Genomic DNA, 14,928 nt, shown 5'->3' with positions numbered 1-14,928 from the left:
TTCTCGAGAATGAATAAAGTAACTACGAATCTTTATGGATGAATATAAGCTATCACGTTTTGCTTGTCGTATCCAGGCTTACACCCGGTGATCGAAGATTTAGATTAAGTGGACGGGAAGGCAAGGAAGCCAATCTTCATGTCCACCTTCAGGCATGTCTTTAAGTGTCCTTCCAAAGACACAGCTGTGTGCTACTGAGCGGTGTCGAACCGGCGCCCATTCGATTGCCGTTCCAGGGCTCCCACCACTCGGCTATGCAGCCGATAAATTAAGACAAAAAAAAACACGTTAATGGACGTCTACCTAATCCAGTGGTTCTCAACCTTTTTTCTTTCGTGGCCCATTTTTCTCTGCATAGAAATTCTATGGCCCATTAAGCTTTTATGTAAGTAAAAACTACGAAATAGGTTTATAAACAAAAAGCAGCAAAACATACTTCAAAAAAGATTATTTTTTCAACCGACCAGTAGAGAGATGCTTGCTCCTGAACATTATCAACCAACATGTCAATTTTTGGAAGGGTTGAAGATAGCGCACAACGCATACCACTTTCCACTTCAAGTTGGTTGTGAGCCTTCGTTTTCATCTGCACCAAAGTGGAAAACCCTGCTTCACATAAACACGTACTGCTGAAAGGCAGCAGCATTTTTTTACATTCTTTACCGATAGGCTGATAAGAATCACACACCCTTGCCCAAAACTCGCAGATTGATAAATTCTCAAACATGTCTTTACAAGTAGAATCATTTCTCCAGTCAATGAGCTCATATTGTAAGTCATCAGAAACTTTTTCTTTTGGTATTGCAAAAGGGTTTCTCAGCAGTTCTAAGTCAACGGCAGATATTTCAGGAAAGTAGTTTAAAATTGTTTTCGGAGTTTGATTGATCGAGTCTTTATCCTCGGATTGGGAAAGATCATGTCCAAGTTATCTTCAATCACAGATGAAAGGGTCTCAAACATTGCAAAATATCGTTCTCAGCTTTTCGTTTCCAGTTTTCAAGCTTTTGCACAAACGCATTTAGAGCGTCGATACAGTCAAGTAGGCTACAGTTGTATTCCTTCTTTGTAGCTTGAGATTTAAGCGGTTCAATTGGTCAAATATATCAACTAGATAAGCAAGTTCGGACATAAAAGTACTATTTCACAGTGTAGATTGTAACGATCTGTTTAAGCCTGATGCTGCGAGTTAGTTGTGGCAATATCGAATTACACGAGCTTTCGGAACACATGACTAGGGAACTGTGTTCCGAAAGCTCGTGTAATTCGATATTGCCACAACTAACTCGCAGCATCAGGCTTAAACAGATCGTTAGAATCTACACTGTGAAGTAAGCAACGATCATGCTGCTAAAAGCGAAACTCAATCAACTGCATAAAAGTACTATTCCTAAAGCAAGATTCCAATTCGTACTTTCCCTGCATGTTCAGAAATTTTTCCTGTAGTTCAAAAACTCTTGCTAAAACATTGCCCTTGGGCAGCTGCTCACGGATCCGAGTATACTAAAGTAAATTTAAGTGTTTAGCATTCATCTACGAGCATAATTTTCTGAATAGTCGTATGTTTAATCCTCTTACTTACCGTCTTGATAACTGTGTTTAGAACATTTTGAAGAGATTCTGAAAGAGTTTTCGATGCAATGGGTTGTCTGTGCATCATGCAATGCATTGAGACGGCATGAGGTGAACGACTACAAACTAATGTTTGCAGGCCACTTCTAGCTCCTAACATGGCAGGAGCACCGTCAGTGCATATACCACAAACATTTTCCCAGCCGAGTCTTTCTCACAATTTGGGTAGAGAGGTAACTTTTTTAAAGCATAAACAGACATAACCCAGCACTACATTTAACATTATAAAAAGTAACGTTTTCGGCTAGTCATACAGCCCTTTTCCAGACTATAAGAAAAATATTTTTAAAAGAACAAACACACAAGTGTTAAATTAACCATAGTGTCAAAAATGAAACAAAATGTTTCAATAAATCTCTCAATTTTTTGAATAAGTCTGTGACCCACCTCAAAATGTTTCTATGGCCCACCAGTGAGCCATGGCCCACTGGTTGAGAACCGCTGACCTAATCTTTACATCCAGAGAAACGTAAACCCCAAATTTTTTTGAAAAGTATAACAAATTAACTAGCCTATAACAGCCTTCTTGGGATGAAGATATCAGCATCTGTCTCGAAACCCTTGATGAGATATCTGGCGTGTTGGTGTTGACTGTAAGTAACAAAGTGTGATGCATTGAGCAATGAGCATGAGCACTCAACATATAAAGAATACGAGTAGTTGCATACAAAGTGGGTGATACATAAAATGTTTTTTTTAGTCAACTAGGCTACCGTAATTTAACCGCTGCTGCGGCTAATAACAATTTCTTCTCAATATACAACAACGTTAATTTTGTAAAACGAAATAGGTTACAGACAAAAAAAATCAAAACAAAATTTAACAAAGTAGGTTATCTGATTTTATTGTATTGCTTTCAGAGTTACTTAAGTACAAAAAACGAAACACCCGAGGAGATTTTTGTTCGGTTTTTAGATTGTGTATGAATGCATTGCAAAATAATAGCAAGCTTACACTACCAACAGAAAAACACAAAACTTGGTTACATTACTTTTTACCACACATGTCGCTGATAAAATCATCAGACTGCAGACAATAACCTCTCCCAAGTTTTGTCTCTTGGAAATAGTAAGTAGCCTACAGTACGAGGATACTGACCACATTTTTAACAAGTGAGATTTGTACTTTTTACATTTAGCTTGCTAAAAGGCTATTTGATTCAAGCATGCAGATGTACGCATCATGCGTATTTTCCTTGATAAATGCGTGATGTTAAGAAATATAATATTCCAACAAAGTGTACAGAAATTGAAAAGTTTGTCTAACTTGGTAAAGTTTGAGACAAATTGCATTAACTTTTTTACTCTATATGGATAACCAAGCTATCCTTCGGTGCATAAAAACAATAAATAATATTATAGGTAAACCTATCTACAGTAGTGTTTATAATGCTTCATGAAAAGATCAGCTAATTAAGTTTTTTAATAATAGCCGTTCTACTAAGTTATTTGGCAAAAATAAGTTCACTTTTATTTTTGCTTTCCCTCCACCTTATCCATGTTAGCCCTGATACACCTCCTAATATGAGGCAGGCACCTAACATCTCCAAAACGCTCGGAACGAGTTGCAGTAAGGTATGTTCCAGGACAATGCTGACCACCAGATCGGAGTTTTGTCCTAAAGCCACCAGAGCAGGATGAATCAGTTGAACAGCACTGTGAAAAATGAAACATAACTTGGATAGCGTTAACGTAAAACAGGAGAGCAACTTTTGTTATCATCTATTCCATGGTTTCTTGAAGAATTTGCCTAAAGTAGGCTACTCAAAATTGGCCAAACACCAAGCAATAATTTAATTTTGTTTTTGAAAAACATTCCACAGATAACAGGCTAATCTCCTTTTTGCAAGCATTTGAAAGTTTATTTAAATATAGATAAGTGTAGGCCTACATTTTTTATTAATTGGATGTATTTTACAACTTTTTATTTTAGGGATTTGAAAAGTAACTATTATCGAAACAAATACATTTGCCCACCTATTGGACGACCATGTTGCAAGTGATGACGTAAAACACACAGCTAATGTGTAAGCGACACCAGCAGCAGTTGGAGGCCATTCTACCGGCCGGACAAAAAATAAGAATATGGTTACCACCATAGTCAACGTCGAGTGGTAAAATACGATCATGAATGAATGCAGAGAACCTATGTAGTATAACAGTGAAAGTGAGTTGAACATATCAAAGTGATACTAATTGCGTAGCTACTAGCTTTTATTAATTTAAATCATAAGAACAGATTGAGGGCATTGTGTGGATACACGATAAACATGAACTACTTTACAATCAATTGAATTTACAAAACTCTGCAATGCAAGATCGATAGACTTTCTTCTCCGTTTGCACTTCTGTGCGTTTTATTCTGGAGCGGGGGTTTATCTTTTCATCGCTTCAGAGTAGCGTAGCCTACATACTGATGAGTGGTTGTCAACGTCGAGGATATAGGCACAGAGCCCGACTGTTTTTAGTCTCTATTCTGCCTGTTTAAAATCCATTTAAAATTTCAATATTTATGGCGAGTATTGGCTGAGAAAAAGCTTCCATTAATTTTCTACAACAAAAGTAATTGTGTACGTCGTCCAGGATGTATTAGGGCGGTGACCGTAAAGTTTGATATGTCGGATGCTTGCTAAACATACAGTACGGTTATACGGTATATCGTCCTTACGCATTAAAGTGTGTTAATATAAAAAGTAAGTAAAATTTAAGTGAAGCAGTGAGATTTCTTGCTCTTTTCGATCCGCCTATGCAAGTCTTACCTTTCAAATGGCGCACAGTAACCATTCCGAGACTTCTTGTGATTCCAGCAAATACAATTAACACATATCCATATATGTTGACGATGACACGATTGTCAGACATTCCTTTCGGTACAATGTAGTCGTCAGAAGTGGAAGTTAAGCTCGAAGCTACAAATCACAGATTCAAAAACATCGATCAACACCATAAGCATATAACATTGCAACTTATGTATAGACCAGACTACAGCAGTTCGGCTCATTATCATTATGTTCCTTCCTCGTATTGAGGGCTGGATATAATGCGACAGTTAGGCTATCATTGTAAAACAAATGCCACGTTGTGCATTTACAGATGCAAAAACTATTTTTATAATATCACAGGCTTACAATTATTATGCTCTTGCATTGTGTAAAGGTCATTTGCGATGTAGTATGTAGTCAAAAATCGTTGCTATGCCTATGGACCCACTGCACTGGATCGTCATGTTCTAACATTGCCCTCAAGTGCATTTATTTTTAAGAAATTGTCATCGCTATAAGTTAAAGTGTGCTAGCTAAATGTAAATAGTATATTTAAATTTTTAACTAATATACTTTTAAGACGACTGTGCCTGACTGAAGACAAACTTACCACAACCTACCTATTATGCAAGCGATACCAGTTACACATGTTGTAACCGCTATAATGTCTTTCAGCAAAATAGTTTCATGTGTTATGAGAAACGCAAACAGGATTGCAAAGATTGTTCTAGATGCCCCTCTTGTGGCAATAGCATTCCCAGGAGGAACAACACTGAAAAAAATAGTCTAAACAAAAACTGTGTCTTGTGCAGAATTTTTTATCACAAACTACTTCTGTGATATCAGTATTACTATTAGATTATTTTATTATAACTAGTATTATTGTTACTTTTATGAACTTCAGTAATATTATTAGTAGGTTATAATGAGTAGGCTTTAGCTTGTTATTATTATTAGGCTACTTAGCACTGATGATTAAAACAGTTTAGTTTTTAAAACCTTTGCCGAACATAACTTTACTGTACTGTATTATGTACAAACAACTTTATTTTATAATATCTACTGATGTACCGTCGGTGTATAGGCTCTTCAGGTTAACATTAATCTTAACCTTTGGCTGTGACTATATTGTAACAATAGTTTTCATTTAGATCAATCAATTTTTTTTTACTGCATCTGATGTGTGATGTGTGTTATCCAGGGCTGCAACCTCGAAAGACTTTTTTGCGATTATTATCCAAATATTGAAAAATTTGAATTTTTCGTTTTTAATTCCTACCAAGGTTGAATTCGATAAATTTTTCATCGATTTTGATTTCGTAGGCTACTCAGTAAAAGGTACTGGATTCTTTGAATTTGGTGATAATAACGCCTTCAAGCTCATTCGGATGATGATGATTTTTAATCTTGATAAACCACTTTCGAAAATTAGCGATTCCGTAAACTCAAACACAACAATTTTTTCCTGGTTTAATTTCAAGGATTTGATTCTGTCCCTTATGGCAAACAAGTCGGAGTTTTGTTACAGCACTGCTTTTTACATAGGCTATATTTGTTGCATTTCTAACTAAACCATGCACTTCCACATGTTTGTTTAAATTTTTCTGTAACTCCTGAGCTACTGCGGGGGAGGGTGACTATTCTTCACACAATCACACCCGTTGGTCGACGTTGCCTTACATGCGAGAGTGGGAGCTCCCGATGTTGGGTTGCTCAGCGAAGGTAAGTCGACCTTTGTGTTCTACCAGAAACAACTTAGATTTGCGGTACCGAAATATAGTAAAATCCCGAAAGCGGATTTAGCTGTTTCGTGCCACATACTACAAGCAATCTACTGCATAACATCAATTATCTGATTACAATAATGTAGCTCATACATTATTGCGGAAGCCAACTGGAGCAAATTTTGTAAAAACGCAACAAATAGATCTACTCATTAACAAAAGCTTACTTGAAGGCTTCGAAAGACGACATGGTTGCAAGCGCGTAGCAAACCGCAATCAAGATGCAGAACCACACTTTTCCTTCCGGAGGACGAAATGAAATTTTTTTTATTGCGGATGTTGTTCCAAATAGTACCGACTGAAAGAAAAATAACATTTGCAGAAAATTTGTAAACAAAGAAAGGTGAGGTAAGGCAATAACTACCGAACTTTGTAATATGAGTAAATCCAAAACTACATCTCAATGGCTTATGTCAGTGACGCATATAGCTTACTGTAGGTAAGGATGGCTGGTTTAATTTATATCACCTATTCAATACCACTTGAAAATATGATAACTGTAAGATAACATGAACTATTAAAATTTTTTCTTGTTGCAATTTACTTTGAATCATAGAAAATGTTAAAGCAATTAGACTACTGTAGGCTACAGTACAGTGGTTCATTTGCTGAAGTATTCTAAATATCACTACACAATAATCTGTATATATATACAGTATATAATAAGCTACCTAACCTGAAAAACACTTCGAACAAAAAGAGTCTCCACTGATCCCACTCCATTTTCTCCTGCAAGTCTTACAAACACACCAGTTAAACCGTACATCACACCAGCTCCAATGATAGCAAGAATAAGTCCTTTGGTCATATCAGAGTGTGAAGAAGAAGAAGACGTGTTGGATGGTTCAAGTGGCTTTGTTTCATCAATTGACATGCCACTCTCGAGCGAACAGGAAGAAGACCATTGATCGTGCAGCAAGCCGCGATGATGAGTGACAATATGTTGTTGGTTTCCGTTTTGATTTTTCAGATTCGATCCCTGATTGTTTTTATCTTGAGATAAGCTGGAGCACACTAAAAATGTGTTAATTCAGTAAATTAAAAAAATAATAATTTCCAATTTCAACGCATCTTCAGTGACGATATATCGCAATGTTTGTCGATGACCGTACGCTTGGGTCGAATGTTTTCAAACAAACCTTCATTTGCAGTTGCAATTTTTACGCTAACATCAGTCGCTTACTTGTTAACAATTATTAATTATATCAGCAATTGTCAGGCTTAATTAATCTACAAGTTGGTTGGTTTTTGCAGTGATTTTACATAACTTAATAGCTAAACCGCAAAAAAAGCAATCGCTAAATCTTCGAAAAATTATTCCCTATAAGAGGAGCAGCTGAGTGTAACTTTATAATCCTTTACAGGAAAACTTATTCCATACAGGATACAGCCTACCGCAGTATAGCAATAGCCTACGATTATTAGGCTAGCATACTACCAGTAGCAACACTTTTTGCTGACTCAGAGGGTCGGTTATTGTCGTCGATATTCGAAATTTCCAATTCATCTTCTCGGATAAGAGGAGTTTTTTCCGTAGATTGTTCAATTTGTTTCTGTCTGCATATATTTTGTTAGTTTAAGAACAGTTTCACGATAAAAAAAAGGCTTCCATTGCTGATCAATCGACTACAAAGTAGTCTACCAATGTAAAACAAGTAGCTTACAATTCTACAATTTCAACCACTCTAAGGTATTTTTGTTTACTCGCCAAAACCATTCCACTACTACTATACTAGCACCATACTGTGCAGTGTGCATTATATTCATGTTAAATGTGCTGTTGTTAGACTACGGTACTGACAACTTACAAAATTCTGAATCTGAAAACCAACAACTAAAAATATTTGATTCTTTTATGTCGTTTTTTTTAAAACATAACGTAACTGTTAAATTAAAACTCAATTTATTTACCAATCATAAAAATTAAAACATTGGAGATGTAACTATACTTTACAGCAAGGATATCTTTCACTAAAACACGCATAAATAATTTAGCCGACGTGTCAGCACATTACAATATACTGGTATAGGTTACCTTAGCAATCCCATTTTGATACGAGTCGGCTTCTCTTGTGAATTCATTTTGAACAATCTTCACTGCAAGTAAATTTAGTTACAACTGGTTTTATTGCATTTGCAAAACAAACGGGTCTAAGACTGCAAAACTACGTCCATCTATAACTTATTATTAAACCGAGGTAGTCTACGTGAGCGTTAAAATCCAATCATCTTTCTATCCTTTTCAACTTCAAAAACTATAAAAGGGGTTACCGAATAGCCTTAGCCTATAATCTTGGTTTCATTAAATCTACAGGATTAATACAAAAATGAAGTTTTTGACTATTTTTTGACACTAATTTTTTGCAGATAGGATCTTTTATGAATTAATTAAAACTCTCAATTTTTGTCGGATACGTAACTCTTGTTCTGATTTATATAGGCTGTTTGAAAATTCAACATCTATTAAAGTAAACTTCCGACAAAATCTTAGTCTACACAAAATTCAAGAAAGAAATTGTAAAATCTCCGCAATTAAAACCAATCCACCATCCCATTAAACACAGAAGTCAATGACCGCCATCTTCTCCACACGGTAATCCTTCACGCACAACATCTCACTTGTCAACGCTTGCCTTCCAGATGCCTTTTCTCCAAACACACTGCGGCCCTTCATGAAAGCCACACTGACCTTATGCAATCATGAAGAGACTGCTGGAAAAACACCTCACGACCCGATCAGCTTCAAGTATCACTAGATGCTAACGTACTACGTGGTTCAGACAAGCCAAAAAAAGAATGGGTGACACTAAATCGCCTCTGTCCCCGTGTCGGTCGCTTGAAACATAATATGTTTTGTGGAGTTTGTGTAACTTGCCAACCTGCACCCTTGCACTTTGGAAAAACTCAAACAGCACAGCCCATCATGCATCATTGTGCATTTTTTCGATCTGCAAGACATGTGGACCTCATAGACCCTAACATTGGGAGAGTGTACTAGTTGCAACAGTTGATGGGTGCTATCTGAATTGCTGTCTCATAAGCAAGAAAGATCTCATCAACATCGCAGTCCAAATTTTTCATTTACTGGGACAGATCGATGAATACATTGATACTTAAATGATATTTCAAACACAATTCACCTAATATACTACAGTAGCCTATAGGCTACTATTCAATGTTTGATCTGAATGTGATGTTTACTGTGATACTACGTTTCCTCAAACCATACCGAGACAGACTTTTCTCTCTGTCAATATGTTTCAGAATCTACAGTTTACAGCATAGACTTTACCTTCTTTTTTACCGTGTATAATTAAAGCGACGGATGTAACATAGTTTAGCAAGCTTATAATTTATTTATGCTTCTTGCTTGACGTTGCATTTATGACTGTAGTTTGTCTTACAGCTCAACACAAGATTTCTCGAAGCATCTCTTTTGATGTAATCGATAGTTTTGGTATTAGGATTCGAGACATTTTTTTTTCATAAACTTACAACAACTTCATGAGCTACCAAATGAAATCACGAGCAAGCTATTCCTTCTAATTTGCTCTGTTGCAAACATAAGCTCACGTGGCTTGCTTGATGAAATGTTGATTATTTTTAAAGACGATGGATCATCAAGAGTAGCGTTGACAAGGGGAGTTTGTGGAGCACTTTTAGACCTTGGCCCGTGATGATTCTAGTGGTTCGTAACTTTTCCAAAGGACTCGGGAACCAAAAGAAACCACGGCGTATCTTTAGGATTTACCTGTAGTGCATTTTTTTAGAAGTGTTTTAATTTCGGAACGGCAAATTTTATTGGAACCGGAGCCCAATTATCCTCTCAACGACCATGACCATCAAAGAAATATAATAAATAAAAGAAATTAAAGTTTCTTGCTGTGTTTTGCACAAACTTTATTACTTGCCTTGCGCCGTAACTAATGGTGCTGTTCTATTCAGTAAGACAAGGAAACTTAAAAATTAAAATAAAGTGAAAAAATAAATACAAACATATGTATAGGCCTGTCTCATGGTGCAAGACTTCTTCCTCCTGTGAATGTGGTGCCGAGGAACAGACCACAGACCACATCATTAATGACTATACCATCTTCAAGCCACCTAACGGAGTGGAAGGTCTGAGCATCAATGATGATGGAACTAAGGCTGGCTGCTCTTTAGTAGCCTTCCAGTGTAGTTCGGAAACATCATGAATCTTGGCTGTCAAAAGGGGTTATAGGCGAATTCTTCGTAAACAATTCTTCGTAAAGCAATTCTTCGTAAGCAATTCTTCGTAAAACAATTCTTCGTAAACAGTTGTTGGTGAAATGAAATCCGTAAAAGAATTTTTCGTAAAGCATTTCTTCGTATACATCAAATCTCCATTGCATGCACGAATAAATGCTTTGGGAAGAATTGTTTTACAAAGAATTAACTTTACGAAGAATTGTTTTACGAAAAATTGCTTACGAAGAATTGCTTTACGAAGAACTGTTTACGAAGAAAACGTCGGACACCGTCAAAAGGATAGATCCTGGGCCCCAGAGGCTCACACGACGACGCGACGACGATGATGGTGCAAGAGAGGGTTAGTTTTTACGCATTTATTTATTTCAAATAAAAAAGCGTTGTGAAGTCATGCCATTTCGGCAATATGTAAAGCTATAGGTGCTTCAGAAGGGTTACTGATTTCTATACTTTCATTTGTTAAAAAGTCTAAAGCCTTTCTTTCAGCAAGTACGCCCATCCAATTTATTACACCCTGGGTAGAGGTAAGCGATGTTTATGAACAACCAGCATAAGCCGGGAGTCGAAACAGATTTGTTTTATTGGAAAGCTAGCGCATTAACCCGTTGCGCCATCCCACAGCACCGCACAAAAAAGACTAAACATACCGCATCAATAAAACCTATATTTATATAGTGTGCAAAATTAAAAGATTAAGTAGGCTATTATTCATTTACAAAAAGTAGTGCATTTGTTTGCTTGTATTTTTTTAAATCTATGGCCCATTTAGCCATTAGCCTGCTCAATGTTTTAGCCTGAGTTTAAATCTAAATAAAACAAATAATAAAAAAATATTTTTATGAACACTGTATATGGTTCAAAATTAGCGGGGCAGATATAAAAATTTCAAATTTTGTTTGAGCTATGTGCACTTTAATTTTTAAAAACTCAGTACTTTTGTCTTTGCGCGAATACGATGGTAGTTCTATTAAATTTTAAAGCAACTTCTGCATTCGGCTGATCTCAAGGGTAAAAAATCTATAAAAAGCATGATTTCGATTTGTAAGAACTCGTCATTACCTAATCAACGCGTCAACACAAAAGCATTACCAGGAAAATCAGCATTTTTGCAGTTTTGCTGAAAGATTTGTTTTCTTTTGTCACTCATTTACCGCCCAATGGATTGCACCTATGTTTTGTTGAACTTTTTTTTTCTTTCGCTTTTTGTTTCTTTTTCGTTCGCGCAAAGCTAAGAGCTCAAAATAAATAGTATATCAGGTGTAGGCTACATCTTGCAAATTTAATTTTTTTTGTATTTTATACAAATTAGTAGTGGTGTAACATTACATTCTGATTATATTCACAGTGCCTTAAAAAAAAAGGTAGGCTGCATTTGGTAATGCGAGTTCGTTTTCTCATTTAGACATAGGTTCCCGTAAAGAGATTCAAAAATTTATACGCCTGCTCGCTACCACATGAGCAGGAGAAAGATATCACATACAGAATTAATTATTAAAAGAACCAATTTTCTGAACGATTCTGTGGATTGAAATCGATCGATATGCAAAATTGTAACTTATTTACTGTGACTTACCTTTAATTCTTAATTTAAACTCCAATCAATGTTTAGTAAAACGAAAAGAAGACCGACATCCGCTTTAATCATTCTGAAAACGATAATAGCCATCATGTTCACGCTTATAGCCTACTGTAAGCCCACGACATTGTCACCGTCTATTTTGCTTACAAAGTTTTTAAACATTTTTGGGCATTCCTAATACACGACGTTTTATCAACTTTAGATTGACCGCTGAAAGGGATAGGCTGGCTATAACGTAATAACTACGTAATATACATTTTGTCTGCTCCTTTAGCTCAGTCGCGCCCGACATCATGAACGAAGAAACCTCCAGATCAAGCGGCGCTGTTTCGACTCTCTGGATGTATGCTTGAAGCAGCTTGAGCAATGCATTTCAGGACTGCTTTCCATTCAGCGGCACCTAGGGGGTGGAATAATTCACATACAACAAATTTTCAACAACTTCACTTTGCCAATCTCGACAGCCGCGCTTGCGTACGCGGTTTAAAGCTTCTACAAGTATTCGAAACTGTCAGGAAAGTCCTGTCATGGGCTTTCTAACCAGCTCAGTAGCCGAGTGGTTTTCGCCTTCGGCTCTGGTGCTGGTAGATCTGAGATCGATTCCAGGTCGGGTCAAACCGAAGACTTTAAAAACGGTACCGATTGTGTTCTATCCTGCATAGCGCAGTGAGAATGAGTCGGGTAATAATGTGGTAACATCGTAAACCTGATATAAAATTAAAAATGAGTCCTGTCGCTAAAAGACCTTAGCTGTTGTAGAGCGACAATAAATAAAACCATAACATTATTATCATGGGCTTTCTCAATCCGAGAATAAAGATTCAAACCAACCAAACATATTTTAGAAGAAAGTCTGAGTTTCAGACAAAAGTTTTTAAAGGTATAACGCATATCAAGCAATACAGTTTCTTGCATTGTCTACTTATTGCTTGTTTTTGTTGTTGAAGGTTGTCGAATTAAGTTGTTTGCCACTTTTGCTTTAATTTTACTATTTGTCACATGTTATGACTAAGGATGTCCAAAGTCCGGTCCTCTGGCCAAATCTGGCCTGCGATACGTTTTTGTATAGCCCACGCCTGTTTTTGCGCAATGTGTTATTTTTGGCCCACAGCCACATAGAAATCATACCAATTTAACTTGTATTTTTTTTAAATTATTGAAGACAACGTTTTCTCACAGATTTTGCACTGAGTGAGTTGTAATACATGTGCATGAGTTGTAATATATTATGTGCATGCATTAAACATGTGTGTTATTGCTGGTAGGTCCGCAAAATAATGCATGCCTTAAATTGGTCCGTAGTGCGAAAAAGGTTGCCGATCCCTTTTCTAGAAAACTAAGATAGGTCACACATGGCCACCTGGAGATGGCCACCATCCACCATGGCTACCACATAGAACAAAGTTTTGATTTGACTGTTCTATATTGTCGAAATCAGCAAAAAAGACGAAAAGAAATTGCGCTTTAACAAACATGGACCATACTTTATTTCTGCATTGAAAACTTGCGCTATTGTTATTCACTTTTTTCTGCATGAAACCTGATGAGTGATGAGGCTCCAGCTCACCTGCAGGTAATTGAGCTTCACTGCGACGCCGAAGCCGACGCAGCACCTTTTGGTCGTGTCGTTTTACCAGTAGCTAGATGAAAACAAATTTCCAGAAATGCGAACATTTGCAAAAAAAAATGTTGAGCTAATGAGATTGTTTGGCTGGACATATTTGTGTGAGCAGACGTTCTCGGTTATAAACTTAAACAAAAATAGAAAAGTAGATAACTTACAGCAGTGGTTCCCAACTCGTTTTTAAGGCGACCCATTTTAAAAAAAAATTCAGTTCGTTAAAATCTTGCGACCCAAGCAAATTGTCGTAATATTTTAAAAGCCATACAAGATTGTGTTGACAAACAGCACACAAACAGCACTACAAAAGCAGTAACTTTTTCCGAAGATAATATGTTTATCAAATCACTAATGAGATAGCTGTGCTGGCTTGCTGTCAGTGAGTTTTTGAAATCGAGGCATTAGGCTATTTTGCTTAGGCATAGCCGCATGTCGGCTTTAACTTCCAGCCGGTTTCGCTGTTCAGTTTTCAATACACACATGGCGCTAAATCCAATCATACAAAGCCAAGTTGTTGCAAATGGAATCTGTTTTTGAATCCCTAATTGTGAAATTGTGAGATATACTCTGTACATGGAAGCCCAAAAGTGGATGTTTGCAGAATCTTTGGGGTATTTGTCTTTGAAGGATGCAAAAGAAATACGGTTTGCTATTTCTATCGTTATGTCCATAAACTGTTCTGCAACATGGATGGAAAGTTGAGGCAGATCTTTTCCAACAAATGGATCAATTATCCAATCATTTTGGTTATTAAGTGTTAGAGATTCTCCATATTAGTGCACAAACTTTTTGGCAAACTGTTCCAAGTGTCTAATTTTCGTTTGCTTAATATCAACTTCATTGCCACAGATATATTGCGTTAGCTGAGGAAATATATTGTACTCATCTTTGGTGACATAACTTTTCCAGGATATGAGTTTTTTGTGTTAAGCAGAAACTTTTGCGGCTCGATCAATCACCGTAAAACCGTTGCCTTGCATAGATAAATTTAGAAAATTCATAGAGTCAAATATATCGGCAAGGTAAGCAACGTTTGCCTTGAAATCTTCTTGCAAAAACTTCTTGGCTAATCTCACACAGTTCTGTTGTCTCAGGAGGATAGCAATCTCCTCTCGCAAATTACAAACTCGCTTTAGGACACGACCTCGTGACAACTATCGCACTTCTGTGTGCAACAGCAATGCTTGATAATAATCAGAATCCACAAAGACGAAAACAAATGCCGATTTAGTGGACTTGTTTTGATGAAGTTTACACACTTCACATCATTCAACACTTCGTGCAGCTCTTGAGACAGCTTTTTTGCAGCAAAGGCCTCTCTGTG

The 14,928-nt window shown here is 36.7% G+C and overlaps 1 protein-coding gene across 1 annotated transcript; it reads right to left on the bottom strand.

Moving 5' to 3' along the window:
- Positions 1 to 2,733: 2,733 nt before the first annotated feature.
- LOC145776737 (solute carrier family 35 member G2-like) lies at positions 2,734 to 8,283 on the bottom strand. The gene is made up of 8 exons (XM_082587963.1): positions 8,210 to 8,283; positions 7,613 to 7,731; positions 6,851 to 7,188; positions 6,342 to 6,472; positions 5,011 to 5,162; positions 4,388 to 4,537; positions 3,606 to 3,774; positions 2,734 to 3,284 (listed from the first exon to the last, which is right to left on the bottom strand). Exons 1-8 carry the CDS (start codon positions 8,254 to 8,256, stop codon positions 3,074 to 3,076), a joined length of 1,317 nt encoding a protein of 438 aa, XP_082444089.1. The 5' UTR covers positions 8,257 to 8,283; the 3' UTR covers positions 2,734 to 3,073.
- Between the last annotated feature and the right edge of the window lie 6,645 nt (positions 8,284 to 14,928).

This window comes from Aplidium turbinatum, chromosome 9, assembly GCF_918807975.1.
Source record: "Aplidium turbinatum chromosome 9, kaAplTurb1.1, whole genome shotgun sequence".
In the NCBI taxonomy this organism is placed as follows: Eukaryota; Metazoa; Chordata; class Ascidiacea; order Aplousobranchia; family Polyclinidae; genus Aplidium; species Aplidium turbinatum.
This window is presented reverse-complemented; position numbering and strand designations above follow the sequence as displayed.

Coding starts and splice junctions, on each gene's coding strand:
- LOC145776737 (XM_082587963.1), bottom strand. CDS start 8,256: ATGAATTCACAAGAGAAGCCGACTCGTATCAAAATGGGATTGCTAAG. Junction 7,732..8,209: donor ATCAAAATGGGATTGCTAAG/GTAACCTATACC, acceptor AAATATATGCAG/ACAGAAACAAATTGAACAAT. Junction 7,189..7,612: donor AGCAAAAAGTGTTGCTACTG/GTAGTATGCTAG, acceptor ACACATTTTTAG/TGTGCTCCAGCTTATCTCAA.